The sequence below is a fragment of the Haliotis asinina genome, chromosome 10 (genome assembly GCF_037392515.1).
Source record: "Haliotis asinina isolate JCU_RB_2024 chromosome 10, JCU_Hal_asi_v2, whole genome shotgun sequence".
Classification (NCBI taxonomy): Eukaryota; Metazoa; Mollusca; class Gastropoda; order Lepetellida; family Haliotidae; genus Haliotis; species Haliotis asinina.
The window spans coordinates 39,018,334-39,045,558 of NC_090289.1; the positions used below are offsets into that span (position 1 = coordinate 39,018,334).

At 42.4% G+C, this 27,225-nt stretch overlaps 1 protein-coding gene across 1 annotated transcript in view; it reads left to right on the forward strand.

Moving 5' to 3' along the window:
• LOC137299130 (presequence protease, mitochondrial-like) overlaps positions 1-27,225 on the forward strand; it is a 36,990-nt gene extending 9,765 nt beyond the window's left edge. Inside the window, exons 6-26 of the mRNA XM_067831660.1 lie at positions 170-266; positions 1,380-1,540; positions 2,290-2,416; positions 3,280-3,368; positions 4,039-4,167; positions 4,348-4,461; positions 4,701-4,797; positions 5,616-5,750; positions 13,807-13,945; positions 14,297-14,413; positions 15,077-15,206; positions 16,792-16,912; positions 17,691-17,767; positions 18,436-18,601; positions 18,930-19,030; positions 19,438-19,662; positions 20,393-20,446; positions 24,439-24,507; positions 24,919-25,033; positions 25,568-25,701; positions 26,674-27,225. Coding sequence (XP_067687761.1) covers positions 170-266; positions 1,380-1,540; positions 2,290-2,416; positions 3,280-3,368; positions 4,039-4,167; positions 4,348-4,461; positions 4,701-4,797; positions 5,616-5,750; positions 13,807-13,945; positions 14,297-14,413; positions 15,077-15,206; positions 16,792-16,912; positions 17,691-17,767; positions 18,436-18,601; positions 18,930-19,030; positions 19,438-19,662; positions 20,393-20,446; positions 24,439-24,507; positions 24,919-25,033; positions 25,568-25,701; positions 26,674-26,773 — 2,497 coding nt within the window. The 3' untranslated portion in view covers positions 26,774-27,225. The remainder of the gene's footprint in view (positions 1-169; positions 267-1,379; positions 1,541-2,289; positions 2,417-3,279; positions 3,369-4,038; positions 4,168-4,347; positions 4,462-4,700; positions 4,798-5,615; positions 5,751-13,806; positions 13,946-14,296; positions 14,414-15,076; positions 15,207-16,791; positions 16,913-17,690; positions 17,768-18,435; positions 18,602-18,929; positions 19,031-19,437; positions 19,663-20,392; positions 20,447-24,438; positions 24,508-24,918; positions 25,034-25,567; positions 25,702-26,673) is intronic.

A 27,225-nucleotide genomic window follows, 5' to 3' on the forward strand; every position in this document is an offset into this window, starting at 1 on the left:
ATAAAATCCTATAAGGTGTAATTGAGAACTGTTCATGACTGATGATATTGATGATAATTAGTTAATGCATGGTTTATTGTGAGTTTGATGTTCTGCAGTGGTGTTTTATTCCTCCCACTGATTAGAGGGCTTATTAGAAGTAATATGATATGTACTTTCTATGTTTAAGGCAGGAGGGATGGCGTCTGGAACCAGAAGACCCAAGCAATCCATCCTCCCCTCTCACTTTTAAGGGTGTCGTCTACAATGAGATGAAGGGAGTTTTTGTAAGAATATGTGTTATTGAACTGTTAAGTTAGATTTTAAGGCACTTACCAGTTGGTATGTAAATATCAATGCATGGCTGTATTTCAGATTTACTTTAAAACAAAATATCTAGCTCCTGAGAAGGGTAATTCTGCTTGACACAAAAATGTATGCCTGTGAACATAATGCGCTATTTTCTGACACTGTTCCATCTGCTTAAGAGACAATAGTATTGAAGTTTGTATAAATACTGAACGTTTTATCTCAAAACATGGACATTGGTAAAACTGGAGAAAAATCAAAAACCATTACTGGTGAAAACCATTACTTGCTGTCAAGGGACAGTGGGGTATCCCACTGGTTAATGCATTTGCTCATCATGGTGAAGACCTGGGTTCAATTCCATGGGTACAATATTTATTTTTGGAATATTGCTAAAAGCAGGGTAAAACTCATCCTCGATATCTCCTGGGTATACGTTCCGATAAGTCTCCACTATACCCTGAACGCATCTACAGCTGGGCCCCCAAATTTTATTATCTGCCTTCACTGGCTCCGCATTCTCACAGTAGCCAATTAACTAAGCCGCCCTCAGAACTGAACTTGCCAGCGGTTGCAGCTGCGAAGGTTTGTTCGCAGTGCGACTCAGATTTGGGGGAAATCATACACATTGATAGGTCTGAAAATGTAAACAAAATGTAAACAAAACTCCTTCTGCCTCTTTCAGAGACCATCTGCATGGTTCGTTTTGCCAAGTTTAATTGGTTAGATAATTTAAAAAGCAAAAGTGAGTTGTGATTGGTTCGCTCAACTTCGCAGCGTATACACCTGATTGGATAAAAAGCCAACCAAGGGAGGTAATAAATTCTTAGGGCTGAGCCGTACATGCATCCAGGGTATAGTGGAGACTTAGCAGAACGTATACCCTGGAGATATCGAGGATGTACAACCATACTCACTCACAGCTCTCCATGGTTTCATATGTCTTTGGGAATGTATTGCTTAGTCCAGCAAATTGTATATCACGTGCCACAGATATATCTCTGGGTACTATAAGTAATTCTTCTCGCATGAATCCCCATCCTTCATTACATGGAGGCAGTAATGAGACTGTAATATCTTCTTTCAACCAGTCAAGCTCACAGGCTATCTTCCAACAAGTGGCTCACAACAAGCTTCAGCCCAGCCATACGTATGGAGTAGTGTCGGGTGGAGATCCTGCCTACATACCCGACCTCACATGGCAACAACTGAAGGAGTTTCATGCTACACACTATCACCCCAGCAACTCAAGGTCAGTGTCCGTTCCATACCACTAACTATTTTCCAAGGGGACTGTTCATAATTTATGTGCGTGCGTGCGTGCGTGCGTGCGTGCGTGCGTGCGTGCGTGCGTGCGTGCGTGCGTGCGTGCGTGCGTGCGTGCGTGCGTGCGTGCGTGCGCTCGCTCTTGAATGTGTGTGCGTGCGTGCGTGCGTGCGTGCACTCTTGAATGTGTGTGCAGTGTGGGTTTTGGTTTTTTTGTTGTTGTTGGGAGGGAAAGGGGGCAGGATTTTGAGGGGTTTACCCCATTTGTTTTGGGGAGGTAGTGGGATCATCTATCATGTACACATGTACTAGGGGGAGGGGGGGTCAGCAATTTTGTATCGAAAAAAATTTGATTTAAGAAAATGTGCTTAAGATTAAGAAATATGGGAAGAGGGATTGGGTGTGTTTGTCATTGATTTTATACATGACATGCACGGGGATACTTTCTTTGAACATAAATTCTGTATGGGAGTCACTCACATTGTACGTGCTTCTCAGTTGTCACCCCCCTTGGCCATAAATTATGAATGGTCCATGGTTACTCAAGGTCAGTGTATGTTCCATGCCACTATCTTTGTAGGTACTCCATAACACACACTATCATCCCAGCAACTAGTCCTACATAATTTCTGTATTTGTCAACATGCTATTCTGTACAATGTCTGAATGAAATTATTTTGGGTAATATATCCCCTTGTTGATGTAGGAGGATTATGAATCTGGTTTGTGTGGCAGGTTTTTCACATATGGCAGCTTCCCCCTGGAGAATCACCTCGAGTACATCAACACCAACTATCTGCAGCATTTCTCACAGATCCCAGTCAACACTTCTGTCCCAGCAGAGCCTCGGTGGAAACAACCGGTATGTGCTACCTTCCTGTATCAGAATGAATTTGTCTTAGCTGAGCTGGTCATTTTCAGAAAATACTTGTTGCCAGGTTTCAAGGATTCTTAATTCTGATTATATGTGACAAGGTGAAACTTTATTTAATGTTCTGTTCAAGGATATCAGAACAGACTTAAAAACTGTATTCTGTTGAGTTTATTTGAGTTGGATTTGTTCAAAACCACATGCAGTGATATTCAAACTATATGGTGGTGGTTTGTACATAATCGAGTCTGGACTAAACAATCTAGTGATCAGTAGCATGAACATCGATCTATGAAACTGGAATACGGTGACATGTGTCAACCAAGTCAGCGAGCCTGACCACTGACCCTGTGTTGAGGTGAAGGTTGCATTCAAGATTATTGGACTTGCGTAGTGACATCCATGTGTGTGTGGGGCTGCTTATACAAGTCCAGACTAATTCTGGATATATGGCATTAACTCACTGACATACCATGCTGCAGTTTAACATCAAAACCCTTCACAGACATAGTGTATGGACTTCAAGCAGAAGTGTCTTTGTTTATCGGTTTTGATGTTGAGCACCAGACAGGGGAACAGTAAGTAGCTGCTCTTAATGTGGTGTGACACAGCCAGATATAGAACCAGTGATTCTCTGCTATATGGATAAACACTGTATTCAGTGGACCATTGAGGTTATCTCTGAATATGAGCTGAGACTTGGCTTTCTGTTAGCTTGGTCACCACATGATTATTTTCTAGTCAATGTGATTTTGATTAACTATTTGCCTACTGTCTCTGTGTCCAAGAAGAAAATTACAAACCCAGATTACAATTCGTCTTCATCAACCCTTGATGACTTCTCTGTGAAACAGCAAGAAACAAGCATCACCTGTGCCCCAGATCCAATGGCTGCTGATCCAGACAAGCAGACAAGTGTTTGTGTCAGCTACTTATTGAATGAGTGAGTAGTTTTGTGATAATTTCCAGTGCAAAATATGAATATTTTAGAATCAATGTCCCACCCAGATAGAATTTCAGGTTATAATAAGTCACAAGTGATATATGTGTTGAAGGTGAAGCAATCAAGTGTTGCTCACACTATCAACCCCTGTGTTTTTATTCTAGACCTGATTGTTAACACATCGATGTCATATAGCCGAAATATTACTGAATGTGTCTTTTGTTGTTTATGAAAGAATTCTTTGAATGCTATTTCATGATGATTTGGACCCGTGATGGTCTCGGTTAGAATAGCCCTTGCTTGCCATAAAAGATGACTCGGCTTGTCATAAGGTGCGACTAACGGGATCCGGTGGTCAGGCTCACTGACTTGGTTGACTCATGTCATCAGTTCCCAATTGTGCAGATTGATACTCATGATGTTGATCACTGGATTGTCTGGTCCAGACTCTATTATTTACAGACTGTCACCATATAGCTGGAATATTGCTGAGTGTGGCGTAAAACTAAACTCACTCACCCATAACCATTTGCCACAAAATATAACAAGCTAACGACGAGTGATATTTCATTGCTTGTAACAGACTGTTCATGATTAAATTCCAATAGAACTGAATATATTGACCAAGCAATGCCAGCGAAATATACATAATTTTGCTTTCAATTATCAGTATAACAGACAATGAGGAATCTTTTACTATGTCTGTCATCTGCACACTCCTGGTTGATGGAGAGACGGCACCATTCTACAAGTCTCTCCTGGAAGCCAACATTGGCAGTGACTATTCACCAGTCATTGGGTAGGTAAATAATAAATCCTGTACAGAGTAATGTGTGGTCAGAAACAGGTCAGAAACAGTATGTAGTTAGCAGACATGATACAATGGAAGCAGGGTCTAATTTATTTAATGAATTACTGAAAGAGCTCAAAAATGCAATTTAAAGTGTTTGTGTTTTACAAAATGTAACTCTGTTGGCAGATACGGCGGACATACAAAAGATGCTACTTTCTCTGTGGGCTTGCAGGGAATTCATGAAAAGGATACAAACAGGGTGCGGCAGATTATTGCTGACACCTTTGACAAAGTTATACAGTGAGTTCATGAAGCATCCTTGTTCTTCTCTTGACTCACATTAAGATTATTATGACTTATGCTGTGGAGTTGCCTCCCTTGCATGTTCCCCTAGGAAATCTTTTACGTTTTACCAAACGGAAGAGGAATATCAAACTGACACTAACTAAGATACATCAGGTAACAGTTGAGAGTAAGTTCTTTGTAAAATATGAAGTACAAAACCTACATCAGGTAACATTTAATCATATTTGTTTCAGGGAAGGATTTGATCAGAAGAGAATTGATGCTCTCCTTCACAGCATAGAGCTAGCCCTCAAACACCAGACCAGCAACTTTGGTCTTGGACTTGGAGTGGTGTGTCTATTTCTTTTATGTGATGTTTGGTTTAGCTAGTAACGTGATTTGCATCTCAAGCTTTCATTCGACAGTTCCATTCGTATTCTTATGTTCGAATATGTAATGTCTTGTCTGATGCTGCTCTCAAGAATATTCTAGCTAATGGGTCTGTAAAGATCTTATTCCTGACCAGACTGTCTAGTGATTTGCATAATGAGCATCTGATTCATGTTATGATGAGATGCAGTCCTCCAAATCACCAAAGGTTGACCACCTGATCAGTTAACATGAGACCATCAACAGACAGGCGTAACCAGAGGTAGGGTGCACAGCCCCCCTTTTTTCCTGTTTATGAAATGACCATTGAAACTAAAGGGAATTCAGTGTGCACCCCTACTTTCAAGTGTGTGGACTCCCCAACCTCCCCTTTCTCAAGAAGCTGTATCGGAACCTTCAACATTCAGTATCCCACAAGTAATGGTTGGCTTGTAACATTGGACTGTTTGATGCACGTTATAGTTACACTTACCTGTAAAGATCCACATTAGAATTGTGCACAACAACTTGTAGTTGAGACTAACCAGATTGGGTGACGAGACTCACTGCATCTCCTTGCTCATGATGCCAATCACTGGATTGTCTGGTCCAAACTCTGTTTGTGGGATTAAACAGAAAACAATAACAAAATGATAATAATATTGTTCTGTTATTCTAATAGAGTCGAGGCCTTCAAGATAACAAATATCATACGAGTGCAATTATACTCTACCTGATTTGTTGTAAGTTTAACCCACTGCAATAAATTTGCATCTCTTTTCATCTGCTGTGTCCTTCAGTCAGTAATTTCCCACTGGATCCACGACAGCGACCCAAGCAGCCACTTACAAGTCAACAAGAGAGTCGAACAATTTAAGCAGAAGCTGAAAGACAATCCACGCTTTCTCCAGGAGAAAGTTAAACAGTATTTTAAGGCAAGTGGAGCAGTTGTTCGAAGACAGACACATTTGAGGATATTGGTTTAGGTCCCACCTGTCTGAATACGAGAATGAAACTTTTGGTCTTTCATTAGGAGATACCGGTAAATATGTTGATGAGGTTTGAAAACAAGCATTGACTTTGTATTTGAGACAGTGTCATGGCCCTTGTTTCAGCATTTAGCCACAGGAGAAACTACATGTATCATTTCGGCAAGCCGGATGGTGCCTTGTACCCATCTTGTGGCCATGTTTACGGCTGGGTCCTGTTTAAGCACAAATGGGCATGGAGATGAAAACAGTCTAGTGCTGTTATCAAGGAAAGAAAACTCTGAATTTCCTAACATGGCTCTGAGAATATCCTACATCCCATGGGCAAAACAACATGGTCATTCTGTTTGCAAATATGTTTCAGTGTTCAAACTTGTTCATCCTTTGGATCAAAGTTTATGTTTAAATTGTGCTTTGTATGGTTTAGCGAAGTTTCAATGTTCAACGGTTCAGCCATTTTCATGTTTTGAAATGTGTTTTACTACATGCAATTTGATTGGTTCTCATGATTCTTGGCAATAATGGCATACAAGAGGGATACAAGTCTTCATGTCGGTCACGTAAAGAGATGAGTAGTTACGAATGAGGGGGAACAGTGGGAACAGGTTTTCTGTGATACATTACGGTATATGGATATAAAAACATTTTTCAACTATCATGAATGGATATATATCAACAGCATTTGAAACACCTGCCTGACCACCCTTGACAGGTTATTTTCATCACAGACTGCAAGATTCTCAAATTCACGTGCCGGACAGTCGTGTTAAAATTAAGACATGTATATGAAGATATTCATTGTATTACAGGGTAATAAATCATTATTAATTTACTCATAAATCCAAAATAAACAGGTACTTCTTTTCTTGCATTGGCATGACTGTGTTCAATATTGTACATTCTTTTTCATAGAGATCCTCCTTGGGGTACTTATAAGCATTTAAATGTTCTTTAAATTCTCGCGACAGTTGTAACTATATTTTTTTCAATAAAATATATACAAAACAAAAACATCGTTTTTGTCTTGTGAGACCACCCCTACAGGGCCCCTGGCCCCGTGACAGCCAAGAGCAGGTAACTCTTCAGACTATAGCCTCCAGCAAAACACTTCCTTTTCTGTCGCCCGCCTATGCAGACATGCTTCAGCGTTCACAGAGATTCTTGCTTAACAAAGACAAAGACAAGTACTAAGATGAGTACCTCAGAGGCTCAAACTGTATGTATGGTTTCTTTATTAGACGCATGGGCGCATTAGGAATCATTTTTTACAGTTTACTTGTCAAACTGTTGTAACTTTTGCCGTCAGTGTTGGTAGCCACGTGGTTAGCATAATGGTGGAAGACAAACCTTTTTTTTCCCGCCAAAACTTTTTAGTTTTATGGCCGTCTTTTTTAAAAAAGTAAGCTTGTGTTAGCTATGCTTTTATGTACTTTATTCATGTTATCTCCATATTTACTACTATTTTTTATAAAAATATGTCGTAAACTATGGTGTCGTGGCACTTAGCTTTTACCTTAACTATGTACATAGTTCTAGTTTTAGCTTTGCGCCCATGCGTGTCTTGTTTTATTGTTGTTTATTATGCAACACTAGGAGGTTATTTGTTGCCTTGCAGTTGAAATCCTGCTCACATGCAAATCCTCCATTCCGGCTAAAGACCTGCATGATGTATGTCTAAGATGCCTAGTGGAATGTCATCACGACGATCAGTCTTGTGATGTGTGCGCAGGGTTTACCCCTCAGACCAGAAAGTCTTCCGTGGACTTCAGGCGGATGTGCCTAGGGCAGTCGACCCCAGCTTGTCCCGTGGGGCAAGTGGGGCAACGACGCCCGGTGTCGGCGGCTTGACCTCGGTCAGCGCGCCTGGTGCCACGGTGGGCAGGCAGCCTAGCGCTGCCCAGCTGCTGGGGGCATCAACATCCTATCCATTTCCTGGGCTCTCGGGTCACCCTCCGGTGGGGGGCTTGCCCAGGCGACCTAGTTCGGGCTCTGGCAGGGGCGAACCTAGCGGCTCGGCCCTTCTTAGTCTCTCTGCTCCTTTGAGTTCCGTCTCGGTAGCGCCCTCGACAGGTTTGCTTTACGGTGAAGGTTCCCTGTCCGAGGAGCGTGAGGAGATGGATATTGAGGAGGAGGGGACTGGGGAGGAGTGCGAGTCGGAGGTCACGTACTCGTTCGGTTCGTCCCTCAGACAGGTTAGAGAGAAAATTGCCGAGGTCTTACCTCAGGTTTCTATTCCTGTGTCGGAGCCCGACCCCCTGGAGTTTTGGCTCCCCGGGGAGGCGTTCGCGCCTACTAAGGTCGCCGAGGCGAGGTTGCGTCTGCTCCCATCGCTGGTTGGGGAGGTAGTGAATCCGCTCCTTTCGGGTACCAGGTCGCGCTTTGATCTCCCGGAGATTAGCCGCCGGTATCAACTGGATGAGGATTCGCTATTCGAACCGCCAGTGGTGGACGAGTGTGTGTACACCTCAGTCACCCTGGCGGGGTTCTCCCCTTCTTCCTTGGCCTCGGCCAGGCAGGGCCGGCGGCTGCCGCCCTTCTCCACGGCCGCTCCAGTGCTAAGGTCCGCCTATCGTTCCTTTGAGGAGCAATATAGGTGTGCGGCCCAGCAGCTGAGAGTAGTGGTCCATTCAGCTTACCTTTCTGCTTTGCAGGGGCAGCTGTTGGATCATGGGAGCACTGCTGACGACTCTCCGTCGGCAATGTTGGGTCGGCAGCTTACGGACGTGCACTCTCATCTGGCGAGGGACAGTATCAGGTGCTGTGCTAGTCAGATGATGGGGGCCGTCATGGGGTTGCGTCGGCTATGGCTATCCGTAGCCAGGTACTCTCCCGCTACCCAACAGGCACTCCTGGCTCTGCCCTACAGGTTGGGATCTTCCCTCTTCCCTGGGGCATTACAGGTTGTGCGGGAGGCCGTGGAGGCTATTAGCACTTTCAAGGACTCTAAGCCCTTGTTAGAGCAACCCTCCTCGTCTCGCCAACGGCCTCCCACTCTTGCTTCAGCTTACCCCTTCGGCGCCGGCGAAGGAAAGTGCTAAGTGGACTGCTCCGCTGCAGCACAAACATAGCAAGAGGGCGAAAGGCAAAGGCAAGGGGCCTGCGTTGCAGCAGTCGCAGCAACAGCAGCCTTTTCGGGACAAGCAGGTGGAGAACTGCCGACGGTGGGGGTACATTGTCTTGCGCCAGAAGTCCCTGTAGGCGGCAGGCTGTCACTATTCCTTTCGGAATGGCAGGCAGCTACTTCAAATCCCTGGGTCCTGTCCACAGTCAGGGATGGCCATATGCCACAGTGGTAGCGAGACCCTCCATGCTTCTCAGGGATTCGGCACATGCCGGTGCCGTTCTCCCGGGAAAGAGCCGAGGTCCAGTCGTTACTGGACAAGGCTGCCATCGAGATGGTTCCGGAAGGTCAACAAGAAGACGGGTTTTATTCCACGCACTTCCTTGTGACCATGAAGGACAGAGGGTTCAGACCGATCTTGAATCTCAAAGGGCTGAACAAGTTCATAGAGGTTCCGTCCTTCAGGATGGAGACACTGCGGTCAGTGATCTCTTCCGTAGAGACAGGGGATTGGCTCACGTCAATCGATCTCAAGGACGCTTACCTCCATGTTCCGATACACTCCGAGTTCAAGAAATACCTTCGGTTTTCGTTCGACGGGAAGTGTTATCAGTTTCGGGTTCTACCCTTCGGCATCTCCACGGCGCCGAGGGTGTTCACCAAACTTATGTTGATTCCGGCTCAGCTAGCCAGGTCACAGGGCAGATGTTGTCATCCGTACCTGGACAATTGGCTTTTGAGGGCCCTCGGGCTCCTGTTATCACACGATGCCACACAACAAGTGATGGACATCCTGTTGAAGCTCGACTGGATCATCAATCTCAAGAAATCAGACCTGACCCCTACGCAGGATCTGGTGTTCTTGGGGGCACGGTTCAATACGGCTCAGGGGATTGTTTCCCTAGCCCCAGACCGCATCGTCAAAGTTCAGAGAACGGTATTTCAGTTTCTCGAGTTCCCCAGAGCCACAGCAAGAACTTGGCTTCATTTGCTGGGCACTATGGCGGCTACAGTGGACGTGGTCTGGCATGCGAGGTTGAGGATGCGACCCATTCAACAGGCATTAGCCCAGTTGTGGTCCCATTCGGAGAGCTACGAGACTATTCTCGAGACTCCCGCTTGGTTGATTCCTCACCTGTGGTGGTGGACGGAAGTCGGATATCTGTCCAGGGGGATCCCCTTAGAGACACCGACACCTTCCCTCTCGATTCAGACGGACGCCTCCCTCACAGGCTGGGGGGGCGTCCTGGGCGAACTATTGGTCTCGGGTCGTTGGGCCGAGGACAAAGTTACCCTACACATCAATGTGTTGGAATTGAGAGCAGTCCGCCGGGTGTTCGAGAGCTTCGTGGAGTCAGTGCGGGGTCAAGTGGTTCGCCTAGAGATGGACAACCAGACCGCTGATTATTTCCCAGTTGTTCGGGTCGTTCCAGGTAGATCTGTTTGCCTCTGGGGCGACGAACCAGATTCCTGTGTTTTGCTCAAGGATACCGGATCCGAGAGCGATAGCCAACGACGCCTTTCTGCTCGATTGGACAGACAGAGTACTTTGGGCATTCCCGCCAGTGCCTCTGATCTCACGAGTCCTCTCGCAGCTGACCGCACAACCGGCTCGGCTACTTGTGCTTCTAGCACCGCTTTGGTCGGCTCAAAGCTGGTTTCCGGTAATTCTCAGGTTTCTGGCTCAGCCTCCTGTACTATTACCCTTTCGACCGGACTTGCTATCCCAGAACGGAGCGCCACACCCCAATCCCAGGATTCAGTGGGTGGCTTGGCCGCTGTACGGAGTCGCCTCCATGCGAGAGGAATTCCTGCACCAGTTGCAGACACAATTCTGGCTTCGCGGAGGGATTCGACGAACGTTCAATATGAGGGCCTGTTATGCGCGCTGGTGTGTCGACAGGGGGATTCTCGATCCCTTTTCTGCAGATCTAGTATCTGTGTTGGAGTTTCTGCAATCTAAACTGGAAGCCAGTCTGGCCGCTTCTACAGTTAGAGGTTACTCCACGGCAATCTCTGCCTTCCACATTCCTGTCGACGGTGCATTATTGGGGCAGCACCCTCTAGTTCAGCGCTTTCTTGCAGGTGTGGACAGAATCCGTCCGTCTGTCCGGCGGATTAGTCCCCCGTGGGACTTGCCAGTCGTTCTTGATTGGCTGTCCGGTCCTCTTTTTCACAACCTGTCGGCTCTGTCCCTCCAGCTGTTGACATGGAAGACTGCTTTTCTTGTGGCGGTAACCTCTGGCAGGCGGGTAGGCGACATACACGCTATGTCCGCCAACCCTGAATTAACGGTGTTTCACAAAGACAGAGTGAGCATTCGATTGCCAGATACTTACCGTCCTAAGAGAGATAGCACCTTTCACATTACGGCGCCTATTGAGCTTCCCGCTTTCACGCAGCCTTCGCCGCCTGGTACCTCTCTTCGACATGCTCACGTCTTAGATGTCCGTAAGACCCTTAAGGCTTATATCAAACGAACAAAAGACATTCGGAAGAATGATCAATTGTTCTGCTGTTATGGTGGCGGCAAGGCTGGCCTTCCGGTGAACAAGCAGACCATATCTAGGTGGCTTGTCTCTGCCATTTGTATGGGATACACCTCGAAAGGTCGTACGCCCCCTGAGGGTTTGAAAGCTCATTCGGTTAGGGCTGTGGCGACTTCTAAGGCATATGCGTCTGCCTTGCCCATTGAGGAGATCTGCTCCGCGGCTATTTGGAGCCGACCGAGCACGTTCATCCGTCATTACCAGTTAGACAGACTGTCAAGCGAGCGTGCTCGGTTTGGCCAGTCAGTTCTCACCAGTGAGCAGTGCACGAGTGCCCTAGCCGATTGAGCTACCCTTGCATTTGACGAACGATCATTTGACGAACGATCATTTGACATTGTAGCTGCAACAAGTAGACTGGTGGTGGTGTCTTACTGTATACTTTTCATCTTTTATCCTGGTGGTGGGCTCTGTTATGGTGGTGGTATTTTTTCCTTTACCGGTCTAGACTGTTTCAGGTCTTCCCTAGCACCTTGGCCAGTGCACGAGAATGGACCCTGATATATCGGTCGCCTGTCTCGACTCCTGTTTTTTGTGAGAAAAAAAGAGGGGGGGGCATTTTTTATAAGCACCCTACGACTTTCTCATAGAAATGTAGGGTTAGACCGTGTAATATCCTGGCCCTGGTCCGCACCCCGCCGCAAGGCATAGAAGGTCACGTGACCAGGTAAGTTTGATTCCTTGTTACTTTCAGTTAAACGTAATAAAGGTTATCATCTTATGTCAGGTTTATGAGCAGACAGAATGCGTCTCCCTAAGATCAGTCTTTTGGAGTCTGTCTTATGCTTATAAGTACCCCAAGGAGGATCTCTATGAAAAAGAATCGAACAAACCTGTAGAGGTTGCAGATTCTTTGAATAGAGTCCTCCTTGGGGTAAGGCCACCCACCTCCCCACATTCTGTCTGTATTGCTTACAGAACGGAAGTGTTTTGCTGGAGGCTATAGTCTGAAGAGTTACCTGCTCTTGGCTGTCACGGGGCCAGGGGCAAAAAGACAAAGACAAAAACGATGTTTTTTGTTTTGTATATATTTTATTGAATATATTTTGTTACAACTGTCGCGAGAATTTAAAGAACATTTAAATGCTTATAAGTACCCCAAGGAGGACTCTATTCAAAGAATCTGCAACCTCTACGGGTTTGTTCGAATTTTTAGTTAAATTGTACTTAGTAAATAAGTATTTTTTGTGGGCAAGTAAGTTTTGGTCAGGGCTGGCAAGGTTTTACATGTAACCAGCCCTGTGATATGAGTGAAATTTTTGGTTGTTTCATACCGTGGTATCAAATGCCTTCAAGAGGAACACATTCTAACTGAAACAATTGTAGGTACCTGGACTTCATTTTGAATGTTCCAAATGTAGGACTTCGAAATCGAGTATCAAGAAGTAAGAGTTATGGTTCTTGCTTGATCTTTTGCGAAGTTATACTGCAGGGGACTGGTCTCCCTTGCAACCAATATAGAAGGAACAGAAGCAAAAAATATGTATCTGATGAGGATAGGGTTCTTTTCAGGAACATAAATTGTTTAGGGTTGGGTCCTGCCAAAATTTTTGTGTTACAATGTATTTTGATATGTGCTCTTGACTGGGCATATTGCAGTATGCATTGCAATATATCGTGAAAGTGTAATGCATAGTTTAAGGTAATGAAATGACTGTTCCCTTTCTATTGAAACAATGCCACTGACCACTGTCAAAACTCACATTTGATTGTGCTAAATGTCTTCATTTTCAAATCGCGTTTAAGTTTACAACACAAGAAAAGGCGTCTACAGTGGTGTCCATCATTTTTGTTTGTTTATCCCTACAAGTGCTGATACCAATTCTATTTTGTTATATTTATGTGGTTTAAGAGTCACACAAAGGATATTTTATGATCACTAAACATTCTCAAATCTATTAATGTATTCTAATATAAAGGAAATATAAATGTGTTGGTATTTTTTACTACTTCATATCGGCTGAACTGGTTTGCAAAAGGTGTTCTGCAATATTTCGTATTGTGAAGTTTGAATTGCAATATACTGCTTAAACGGTATTATCGCTCACCACTGATATGTGCTTGAACTATTCTTTAATTTCAACTATATGCTTAAAGTGTAACATTTGTTATATATTTTTTGATTTCACATTCTTAGTCAAGTGCAAATTCGAGTAGTTTTTCTAGATGAGTCCAATCCATTTGAGTCTATATTCTCAGAATAAGGCACTAGACTGGACAGCATGCTTAGTCCATGATCTGAGGTTCCACAAAATGGGTTAATTCTGTGCCAAGATGCATGGCTCCAATTGTAGTATGTTATTTGTGTACCATGCCCTTCAGTTTTCTGGATTTTTTTTATCACAGTATATACGGTACATTTCATTTCACAGTGCCATTACATTCCTTGCAGAACAATCCCCACAACTTGACCTTGAGCATGACCCCAGATAGCAACTATGAGGTCAAGAGGCAGGAAGCTGAGAAAGCCAAATTAAACTCCCTGGTATCAGCTCTCACTGAACAGGACAGACAAGTCATCATTAAACAGAGTAGGTTGCTAAAGTCTAAATATGAATACGTTATTATAAGAGTAGATTCTGTTGGTTACAATATAGGACCTCTGAAGATGCACTGACCCTCAGTAACCCATGCTTGTCAAAAGAGACAACTAACAACAGGACTGGGTGGTGAGGCTTGCTGACTTGGTTGACATATGTCATCTTTGCAGACAATAAAGAAGTTGTTATCCATTATTTATCAAGGAATAACAATTGAGTCACTGACTCAAGAAATATTTCCCAGACTATTTCCATCCTTTCATTTAATTACTCAGCACAGCATCACTGTTTTGAAACTGTATCAAGGCTTAGACAGTGTAGTGTTTGTTCTACTTTGTTTAGCTGAAGAGCTTCTTAATAAACAGAATGCAGCTGAAGACCTGTCCTGTCTACCTACACTGAGGGTGTCTGATCTCAACAAGAACATCAAACGAGAGAAAGTAGAAACAACAAGTTTAGGTGAGCATGAATTTGAGTTAAGCACAAATTCTTTTCTATAACCTGTGGGCCTGGTAAATTCTGTGAATTCTTGGACTACACTGAAGTACTGTACCAACATCATTGTGGTACAATGGCCAATGCATTGTGGTTTGATGTCCATGATCAAGTTCCTTGTGTTAAGTTTCTTGTGTGTCTATATTCATACAATACTTCTGACATTGTTCAGCATCATTAGAGTTGAGTTCGCCATAACACATGTAGTGCAGTCTTGTTTGATCTGTTGACTTGCCTAGTCCTGTCAAATTCCTTCTAACAGTCTTCAGCAAACCATGCTTGTTGTAAGAGGTGACTGATGGGATCGGATTTCCTGACTTAGTTGACACATGTCATCATATCCCAATTTTGGCCTAAACTTGCATCATATACCGAAATCGATGAACTCCAGGATGTAGATTTGTAAAATTAAACTCTGCACCCTTTAAATACATTGCCATCCGTTTTTATTATGGACCAACATCCTCTTTACTGAATAAACTGTCTGTATCCCAATTGTATAGATCAGTGCTCATGCCACAGATCACTGGATTGTTGATTATTTACAGGCTGCCGCCATATAGCTGGAATGTTGCTGAATGTGAAGTGAAACTAAACCCACTCACACCAGTGACTATTCTGTTTCAGGAGGTGTCCCTGTCTGGTACAGCAAGCAGCCGACCAATGAGGTGGTGTACATGACACTTCTATCCAACATGGCCGACCTGCCATCACATCTGTACCCCTATGTCCCTCTCTTCTGCAATGTCATCACAAAGTGAGTGAAACAGTCCACAACTTTATGGACATGATTTAGCAATAAGGGGGAGATAAACCTTGTATTGAGATGGTATTGTTTCAGGGCATCTTTGATCAGAAATAGGGTCTAATTGTGCCCATACTCCACATTTGTAGTTTTGATAGGGTTATCTCCCTTCGTCCTGCATTTGTACATACAGTTAATAAATGTGTTTTGCAGGTTGGGGGGGTGTAGATAGTTCTATTAATGCTATTGATACAATATGTTCAAACACTGGCATCCCAGTCAGGATTTTTGGTAGGAATATACATCACTGTTGTCTGTACTTGTCATAAAAGACTACTGGAAAACAAGGTTGAGTTGAGCACTGACTTACCAGTTGAACCATATTACCATGTATAAGTGCCTTCCGTGTGAGGGAAGGAGTCCCAGGTTGCCAGCAATCAAATACAGTGCGATGGATGAAGTTCATGAGAGTCTTATGGGCAAGGCATGTACAGCTATGCAAGAAATCAATTTCATCATCGTGCACTAGCTTACATCTGCTCCTCCTTTCAGAAATCAAAAGGGTTCACTCATTGTCATGCACTGCCTACATCTCATAAATAAACTGAGTCAAAAAGGAAACTTCACATTCTTTCTTCAGGGCACTATAAAAGAACAAGAGATGGTACGATGGTTAAATTGTTATTATTGCATTGCTGAGATCTGTGTGATGTACTCGATACACTGACAGTGTGACAATCAGTTCTATTAGGCTACACCATACATGGGTATACAGAATGTCAAGTCACAAGAATAAAAATTCAAATGGCAGTCAGCAACCGATTTCGAATGGTCTGCGAGGACAGTCGACCTCTAAACATCTCAGCCCTGGTTCGTGTAGCTGGCAGAAAGGATAGGATGATTTGACAGTCTTCTGCTTGTGACGTCACATATGAATGACCTGACCTTAGGCGATCAGAAGTGGTGCCAGTTTGTTGCAGACGACCTCGCAAGTCATACACAGTACGGCGGCTGCATCTCATTGCTCTTGTGACATCAATAACTGATCTTCCCGCTTGCAACATGCCAACGACACATTCATGTTGCACATTTGACAATTGGGGCATTTGAAGTACTATTTGAACTGTGTTTTTTAAAGTGTTTTTTCAGTTCATTAGGCCAGTGCAAACACGTGCAAATGAAGAAAACTTCGATGCGAAGATCACGTGATCGACTGCACGTGCAAAACCTGATTTGGCACTAACATCATTTGCATGATGAATGGATGGGTTTCACTGGGTTTTGCTAGCGTTTTTCTAGAGTTGAAAGATAGGAATCCCATTTGGGATGCATAGATGTATCATTAGCGAAAAATTATTAATGATGTTTAAAAATAACATTTTGTGAAGTTTCTTTTTTGACTCAGTATATGTTATCTACGCCAGTCCAACTTATCCTTGTTTGCCAGTAAATATATTGATATAGTGACTTGGTTGTATTGTCTGGTCCAGATCCAGTTACTTACAGGCCTCTGTAGAAGGAATAGTTTGAGTGATGCATTTAACTGTGAACACATGCAGCCAAATTAACAGCTGTCTTCTCCTTATGTTTTGTTCAGGATGGGTGCTGGTCCCTATGACTACAAGTCTCTGTCAGAAGAGATGCAGCTGTATACCGGTGGATTGTCCTCAGGGCTGACCGTAGACAATCATCACACAGAGCCACACGCCGTCCAGCAGGTCAGTGTAGTAACTCCTTATTTATCATGATACCTACACTGTACACTGCGAAAAGTGAAAAGGTGCAGTTTGGTCATATTTGTTTTGAGCCCGCTTTAAAGTGAAAACGTCTCAATAAACAACTTATGTACAAGTTTACTTACTGGTGTACATCATCATGATTGGTAACTTGAAGTGCACCCTCATTTCAAGTTCAATGTTCTAATGGATGTTTGCATTACATGGTTTGCCTGCTCTCTTTATTGGAGGTTGTGAAGACCAAATATACTTTGAAAAAGAAACTGACATAAAATAACACTACATGCTATGGAGAAATGAAGATTACAATCAAGAGATTAGAAACAACTGAAAAACATTAATGGCAACTCAGTGCACAATAACAATACCAAAATGTTCAAACAAAACTGACATTTCACATGTCCAAGTGTGGTCCCCATGAAACTGTTGGAATAGCACCTCTGTTTGCATTAAATGAATCACACGTCTCATATTCATAAAGTCCTATGAAAAAGCATTCAAGATCAACACAAGTGTGGTTGGCAACCTCCACAGTGTATCTAGAGCATGAGGTCAATTTCAAAGATGCAGGGCACTGTGTTGACATTATTCTATAACTTTTGGTGTACAAATTGTGTCACATGAGGTCTGGATTTGTTTCTCATCTCATGATTATGATGATGATAATGATGATGAAGAAGATGATGATGATGATGATGATGATGATGATGATGATGATGATGATGATGATGATGATGATGATGATGGTTTCCCCCTGCAGGGCATCATGTTCTCCTCCCACTGTCTGGAAAGAAACCTGGACAAGATGGCTGAACTATGGACACACATCTTCACCAGGTTGGACAACATATTAGTGGTCACTTTGGGATCATCTCTTCTCTTCTGGATCAGACGTCTGCAATCTTTCCAATTCATGCATTCCATACTTCACTACAAATTTCAAACTGTGGATCTGCGGATCGAAAGATCAGCATATCTCCTCCACTGCATTAGTGTGTACTTACCTTGAGTCTTGACTAAAGTCAGTCACCAGCAAGTCCTGGTTTACCCTATGAGATCAGTTTTCCACAAGTAAAACATGGCCTAGCACAGTATTCTAGTCTATATTCCATTTCAGTCTTGAGAGATAGGAAGCCAAGAGTGAATTTTACACTTATATCCTTGCTAGGAACTGACTCACTGATTCATGTGTGAGTGTAGTTTCTGCAGATAAAGTTTAACACTTTGACTGCCTCTCATGACTATACTTGAAGTATCAGTTCTGGTTGAGTATGCCACTACGAGTAATCTTGTAGCTCCAATAGTGGTATTTTGAAACAGGTTACAGGTGTAGGCAAAATAGGCATGCAAAACTTCTTTTAAAATACAACTGATATAGCCTCAAAATAACTCGTAGTGGCAAATTCAAAATGGACTTGTGGTGGCAGTCAACATGTTAACAGAAGTTCTTGAAATTATTTCACATGTATGTCATGTGTTTTTCTATATTTCCTCTATGTGTTCAGCCCAGACTTGAAAGATCTGAACCGACTAACTACACTGATCAACATGGCTGCTAGTGACATGGCTTCAAGTCTGTCTAACTCAGGCCACAGTTACGCCATGAAACATTCTGCATCCGGACTTTCACCAGCCGCACAGCTCAGTGAGACTTTCAGCGGTGTCACACAGGTCTGGAATTATTTATGTATATGTGTATACATTCTTTATAAAACAGTTTTCTAAAGGTGCCAGTGCCAGTATTGGCTATGCAGAGTTACTTCCCTTTCACAAACCAGGAACCTATGATTATGGGTTCAGCCATAACCAAGGCTTTCGATATAGGTCATACTTATTGATAATCAATAAATATCAAAGCAGTAAGTTTGATGAAAAATGGAAAAAAAAAGTCTCAAAGAAATGAAAGAGTTTCACATCACTGGTGAGTGGCGACATATCTTTGGATCTTTTGGTCCAAACAGTTTGCATTTCCTGATTTAAACGTTCATTTTGTACCCAGGTGACAACAATGAAGAAGATTGCCGAGTCAGGTGATCATACAGAACTTGTGCAACACCTACAGGAAATAGGCAAATACATCCTGTCAAAAAAGAACATGAGGTAGGTGGTGTCTGCCTGTAGTTAAGAGCTTATGTGATAGTGCTTACAATATATGAAGCCCATTTCTGGTGCCCTAAAGTATAAAGGTGACATGTTACACCATAGTGGCGTTCACTGGTCAACCGGATGAGGAAGTTTGGGGGCCTTGTTGTAAACACCAAGACTTTTGTACTCTGAAGACTCAAAATATGGACATCACATAGAAATAGTAGCAGTCTACTATGTCATTTCCATTTTCTTGACTTTCAACATTTTTTTTTTTTCTGGAACAAATCTGTAAATGATAAGAGGTACAGAAGACAGGATAACGTTCAGAACTAACATGGAAATTGTTCCCAATTCACGTATAGTGAATGATGCCTGTAGTTTTGTCTTTCACTGTATGTATGCAATATTTCTTTTTGCAGGGTTATGGTGAATGCAACTCCACAGTTTATGGACACTGTTCTTGGAAAGATGGAGCACTTCCTATCAGGCATCCCTGGGTCACCAGAAGGGGGCGCCACCAAACTGGTGAACAACCCTTCCTTTGTAGTCAGTTCATCGCACACACAGTTTGAGCTGCCGTTCTCGGTCAACTACATGAGCAAGAGTGTACCTGGCGTTATTTACACACATCCAGACTACGCAAGGTAACAATGGCATCTTGATTAGGCTACTATTGCTATTGTATATGTATGCCTGTCGTAAGTGTGTGTTAAAGATTAGTTATATAGTTGTAGAACTATTATATACTGGACAAATATAATTAGGGATATTTGTAAATTTTTAAATTATTAATAATGATGTATTTATCCATTGACACACTGATAAAATATCAGTCATAAAAATACCAATATCCCTAACTTATTTTGTCCAGTATAGTTAGTGTAGTAGGACCCAGAACTGGTTCCACAGAGTATTTCTGGCTGATGTGATATGATGTGGAATGGTAACCAACAGAACTTTTATATGTATCACATAAAGTTCCATGTATCACACACCGTAATATGGGCTAATCATATCTCAGTTCACGATAGTCAAGTCTGAATTTTTTAGCTAAAGAAGAGATACACTGATGAAACAATATTTTGCTCTGATAGAATTATGTGAATCTGTTATTGAGAAGCACTGCCATGTTGGATGGAATCTGCTTGGCTCTTAAGTTCCTGATGTTGACAGTATTGGGATATAATTATTAAACCATTTGTTAAAGTGCAGTGTACGTTATGAAATCAGGTTACACCACATATTCCCCAATGATCTGAAAGGTTTTCATCCAGTTGTTTAAACAGCTGTGTTGACATTCACACTTCATTTTTCATTGATCAGACAAGGGAGATAAACATGTAGCTTATCATGACTTTCAATGTATTGTTCCAGGTTGAGAATTTTGTCAAATTTACTGTCAAGGAAGTTCCTCCATCGAGAAATCAGGTGAGATCATTAACTTTTGCAACAAGATGTTCTAATTGCAAGTAATAAACCAGCTGATCTGGATTATTACTATAATGAGATCTTTTACACATCATGTACCCAAAATCAACATAGCTTTCCCAGTCTTGTGCCGATGTGATGTCTTGTTTTCTGAAACAAAATGGATTCATTTCATTACGTTGATTGAAAAGTTGAAGTTTTAACTTTCCTTGCCATAGGTCTTATGCATATTACCTCAAGCTTCGCTCATGCGAGATCAGACAGTTGTTGATTCACCATTCCCATGAATGGCTACCTCATGTATTGACGAAGGTATAGGCACAGAAGTGATGTGATTTCTGTACGCGTGCAAGCGCGGGTCGTCTACAAATCACTTTTACTTCAAGCATCCATGGGGCGGTGGGGTAGCCTAGTGGTTAAAGTATTCGCTCGTCACGCCAAAGACCTGGATTCGGTTCCCCATTTTCAGGTGTCCCCTGCTGTGATATTGCAGACGCTCAATCCTACTATTAAAGCTCCTAAATCAAGGAGTTGCCAGCTCTTGAGAGCTGCCTTTACATCAAGATTGCTGTTTGACGACAGAATCCCTGAAGTATATTGGCAGCACATGGAGCTTACTAACACAGAAGTCTCTCTCTCTACATTTGAGGTGGTAGGCTCTGCTTTTCGTGTCAGGGGGACACGCTGTTATGTCCTGTGTAGAGAGGCCACGTGAAGTTCCTTTGCCAGAGGCCATGGATAGCCTGACATTGCTCCTATAACTTTAATTTTAATATTTGCATTTTTGTTTTTAATAAGTTGTCGTAGCTATCAACAGAATCATTGTTTTCATCATAAAGTGTAATGATGCAGACGACATACACTAGAGCATGCGTGCAAATTATGATTCATATAGGCAAACTATGAAATGTCTACATATTACATTCCTGTTATACATTCGCAGATCACTTCTTTTTATTAAGTTTCAAAATGCACACAAGCATCATTATAAAGTAATTAGGATTATGAGACCAAGTATAAAGACATATATTGACAAGTGTCTACATACTGGTGAGTGAACGTTACAAACCAAGTGCATTTAGCAAGTGAAGAAATTTATCGCGCAGTATTTTCACTTCGACGTCGCTTAAGTTATGTTACAGGTTGTGTCACGCAAACTCATTTTGGTAATGATTCAAATACATATTTATATAGTTTTGATTTTCTAACTTGATGAGAACAAACCATAATCTCATTAATTCAAATGGATTTGACTTCACGATTTTCAAAACTGGCGGCTCCCTGTCTTGGGATGAATGCTATTTAAGTTTGTTTTCACAGACTTACAAAAGCAAAATTACTTTCTACTGGTAGTAAAATATGTATTTTATTGATGGACAATAGGATTTTGAATGACATTGCTTATGACATAACAATTTCACTCTTGGAAGTGAGGTGGAGGTCAATATAACATTGCTTGCAAAATAAATGTCACTTCGACCCCCACTTTGCTTCCTTGGAAGAAGTCCTTATGTTAAAAGTTGTGTCATGCAAAATCCTTTTGGCCATGATTCAAATGCATATTAAACTACCAGTAGAAAGTAGATATGATTTTCTAACTTGATGAGAACAAATCATAATTTCAGTAATTCTAACGGACTGTAGCCCGTGACTTCACGATTTTCAAAAATGGCGGCACCCTGTCTGAGGATGAATGCTATTTAAGTTTGTTTTCACCGACTTACAAAATCAAAATTACTTTCTACTGGTAGTAAAATATGTATTTTATTGATGGACATTAGGATCTACATGGCATTGCTTATAACATAACAATTTCACTCTTGGAATCGGTCAGTATAAGGGGTCAATGTAATATTACTTACGATAATATTGTCACTTCGACCACAACCTCGTTTTTGAGGAAGAAAGTGTTATATCCATGCAAAATCCTTTTGGTCAGCAATGTGTAGTAAGTCTTGATTTTATAAACACGATGAAACTTGAACTCCATTTTCTATCCTGGAAGCGTGGTAGGGGGCGAACCATCCGATTTAGTATATACCACAGGTTTCCACAACTCTCACTTCGCACACACTAACAACCAATTTAAGCACAAACTACGGAGTCTGGTGGAAATCTGTGCATAGCGACACCATCACCGACCCCAAGGAACAATTGATGGCAACACAACAATTCGGCATGTCTTTGGTGATGTCGAGAAATCAGCAAAATGACGAGCTTCCCGCACATTTTCTATACATTTAACTGGAAATCGTTCTTTCTATGACGTCACTGTAGGGCTCTGGCGACAGAGTTACGTAACCTGTCTGCGGTTTCGTTTGTGGGCGAGAGAGAAGCAGATGGCTTTTTAGCAACTTTTGAGTGCTTGGTATTAATTAACCACAATTTTTAAAAAAAAAAAATGGTGTTTCGTTTATGACTAACCAAAAGTCTTTCATATGCAGTGATAAAAAGAGTACCCAAAAATTGAGTTTAGTGGTCCTTTAAGGGCAGTACTATTGGGACATAAGTGTCAGCATTAAAATAAATTTTGGCAGTTAAATGGCAGTTTCTAAGGTGCTGGAGCTTATTGCTATGTTCAAGGCATTCAAGCTGGAAGACCAGAAAGTCGAGCTCCGCCCTCCAACTTGGGATTTGAATGTTGTGCTGCGGCACCTCAGAGGTTCTCCCTGTGAGCCTTTGGATAAGGCTTTGAGGACCTTCTGAGGAAGACGTTTTTTCTCTTAGCTTTTAGCAGGTGATCTTCATGCTCTGGATGTCATTCGTATCCAATTTTGAGCAATCTCGACATGGCTGTATGCATCTAGGTTTATGGTGGGATTTTATTGCAAAAAAAACCAAATTTCTGGCCAACCAGACCGAACGTTCACTCTTCTTCCTCTCTCATTGTTCTTGGAGCCTCATGATATGGAGGAATAGGTTCTTTGCCCAGTCAGAGCACTGGGGTTGCACATAGCAAGATCAGCTTACAGGAGGCACTCTAGGAAAAGGCCATTCATAGAATAGTCAACAAGAACACTGTGCCACTATGGCTCCATCAGACCTGCTGCAATTCTTCCTCACCCTTCGGCTAACAATCCACATGAAATCAGAGTGGTAGCTTCCACCATGGCCTTACACAGGAACTACACTGTCCCCGCCATAATGGAAGGCTGTTTTTGGAAGTGGTCTACAGTCTTCGCCAGTTATTATCTGAGGCACTTGGCTGTTGAAGACGTGGAGGGTTTACCGTCCTTTGGTTCACTGGTAGTTGCCCAGCAACTCACCCAGCCGGCCGCCCATTAGGTAATTGCTTATACTTACCATTTGGTCTTATGGATAACTCATCTATTAGGTGTTTTAGTATTCTTCGGGTTCCTTGAGTTACTTACTGTCTCATGTTTCTGGATCAGCCTGTGACTGCATTCAGCTTGTTTTTGGATCCCTCATGGCATGTGATCGGAGCCCGACACCACCATCCTCCTGTCAAAGCTATATGCATAAGACCTATGGTAAGGTAAGTTAAATATCTGTTAAAATCTAAATATTTTAGATGTTTAAATACTTACGTTACCATAGGGCGGTAACTCCCTCCCAACGCTAGAGACTCCTTCCCTCTCTGGGCTCTCCAGACCAAGTTTTCAGTAAAAGTGATTTTTGGATGACTTGCGCGGGTACAAAAATCATGCCACTTCCATGCCGATACACTCGTCGATACATGAGGTAACCATTCATGGGAATGGCGAATCAACGACTGTCTGATCTCGTTTAAGCGAAGCTTGAGGTAATATGCATAAGATGTATGGTAAGGTAACTATTTAAATATCGAATCCACAACAAAATATACTGATGGTTTATCAACAGTTCTTGTGTTCACAATACAGATATGATGGACTGAATGCTTTGGTCACTTATACCAAGAAGTTAGAAACCTTGACATTGATTGGTTAGTTAGAAAATAATGAAACATCATAGTAAAAGACAAGATTGTATAACGAGTGGAATGTTTTCAGAGAGAAAGGTGGAGCCTATGGTAGTGGAGCCATGTGCAGCAGTGGTGTGTTCAGCTTCTTCTCATACAGGTAGGTACATGTGACTTGTACCAAATGAAGTTTTCCAGAGGAAGTGTTACGTGGTAGTGATAGACATTGCATACAGTGTTCCATGTAGAATACATTGTACATGCGACATTCAACCAGGGGGAGGGATGTAGCATATTTAGACCTCTGCCATATCTGGAAATTACTGTCCAAGGGACGACTGCCTCAGAGACTGTTGTAGTAATTTTTGTATATTTAAGGAGAGATGGCTTTTGCCTCTCCTCTCACATTACATCATCGTTCTTCAGAGTGATTCTCTGTTCACTTTTCAGTTTCCACATGGGAATCAACACTTAAAGTGATAGTGAATGCTACTGCCATGGAGCATAACATACTTAACTGCTGGCAAAAACAACTTATCAGTGGTGCATTAGACATTTTATCCATTTGCAGAGACCCTCATTCCATCCAGACTTTAGATGTATTTGAGACTGCAGGACAGTGGGCAGCAGATGGCAAGTTTACAGACCAAGACATAGATGAAGCCAAACTTGGAATCTTCCAACAGGTGAACATCTTGAATGTAGACAGGACTGTTTTGAATAACTCAGACTGAAGGTCAAAGGGAGCTTGTACTGTCATGTCGCATCGAAACTGCTTGAGCAAATGAGCCTGAAACCTTTCCGAAAGAGTGAGTGAGTGAGTGAGTTGAGTTTTAGGCCACACTCAGCAATATTCCAGCTGTATGGGGCGGTCTTTAACTAACTGAGTCCTGACCAGACAATCCAGTGATCAACAGCATGAGCAGCAATCTGGGAACAGATGACGTGTCAACCAAGTCAGCAAGCCTGACCATCTGATCCCATTAGTCGCCTCTTAAACAAACATATTCGCCTTTTGTGGCAAGCATGGACTGCTGAAGACTGATCTACCCCAGATCTTCCTGGGTCCTTTCAAAAAGAACTAAAGTATGGTGTGTCTGCTCATTAGTATGTCAGTGGTCAAGCTGACAACTTTAAAAAAAACCTCTGAAATTACTGTGATAATGTGAAATATTGAGGCAGGATGTTGACTTTACATAACTTCATATATCATATCCCAGGTGGACAAGCCAGTGGCGCCAGGAGACCGAGGATCACTTGTATTCATCAACAGCATCACGGATGACATGAGACAAGCCATGAGAGATCAGCTGTTTGCCGTGTCCAGGACGGACATAACGACAGTGGCAAACAAGTAAGAATTGGTGAAAGGAGACAGGATTAACATGAGCACAGCTAGTTACGACACTTATGTCAGTCTAACCTCTTTGCTTAGCACATTAGGAACCTGGGGTGAAATTTTTTAGCATTTCCATTAACAATTTCATAGAGAGACTTTTGCACCACCATTAACAATAATCCAGCAGTACCACTGCAGGGTACACCAGAAATGGGTTTTGTAAATTGTACCCAAGTAGGAATTGAAAATGAGGGTACGGTGTGACAGGTGTACACTTTAACCACTGGGATACCACTGGAATAGGCCTACAGCAACCCATGCTTGCAATAAAAGGCTTGTCGTAAGAGGCAACTAACGGGATCGGGTGGTAAGCCTCGCTGACCTGGTTGACACATGTCATCAGTTCCCAATTGTGCAGATTGATGCTCATGTTGTTGATCACTGGATTTTCTGGTCCAGACTCGATTATTTACAGACTGCCGCCATATAGCTGGAATATTGCTGAGTCCGCCATAAAACTAAACTCACTCACTCACTCTGCATCTGACAAGTCTTTCAATAATCATAGTTGGAGGACTTGGACCCTGGACAGTTTCTATGGTGGAGTGTCAGATGACTGCAGTAAATAGCTTAACAAAGGAGCCATGAATGTGATAGAATGGTATAACATGCTTTTTGACGTACATCTCACGTGGAATCTGAATTGACTGGGCAATATGACCATAGTGAGAAATACAGTGATAAAGTAGATAAAGGATAAAGTAGATGAAGTTGTATGCTTAATTATAGATTTCAGAGGGATTCATTATGCCAATAACACTGAGATTAAATTTAGAACATTATAAATGGTGGGGTTGGGGGGATTGGAGTGAAAAGGCTTGATAACGGTGGTTGTGGCAATTCTGTTTTTGTGTATATTACCAAAGGAAATTGGAAAGATAATTTTGACCAAATCATTTTTGTCAAGTTTCTTCATGTTGGTTCCAGGTACTTGCTGAACAAACCTGGAGCACAGGGAGTGTCCTTCCTGGGTCCAGCCAATGAAACAGTCCAGGCGGACAAGACATGGACGATCATCAAGGAGTGAGGTGTCCAGCTTCTCAAAGCTTGTCACTCGCATCTACAGAAAGTGCTATGTTACTGGTCTTCAGTAAACACTGAGTGTATATCAAGTTGTATTCCCTTCATATGGGCCCTGGAACATGATTCAGGTTAATCAGATTTCTGTGATGTGGCCATATTACTAGTGGCACAACACCCTTTTAGTAAAAGAATTATTAAATATAGTGATGAAACTATCTGTAACAAGAAAAAGAAGATATGTGTGAAACTCTTCTCATTATTTTCCGTTCATATTTGTATTTTCCACACCATGATAAATTCTTCTATCTTTAACAAAATTTACATAGGATATGGTAAGTTGAAGTAATCGTACATGGGCTGGCCATATTGACAGAGTGATAGTTGTGAATGTGAAAGGATGTGTGTGTGTTAAATTGTATAGTGTATTAAAATGTGAATAAACCTACTGAATTATTA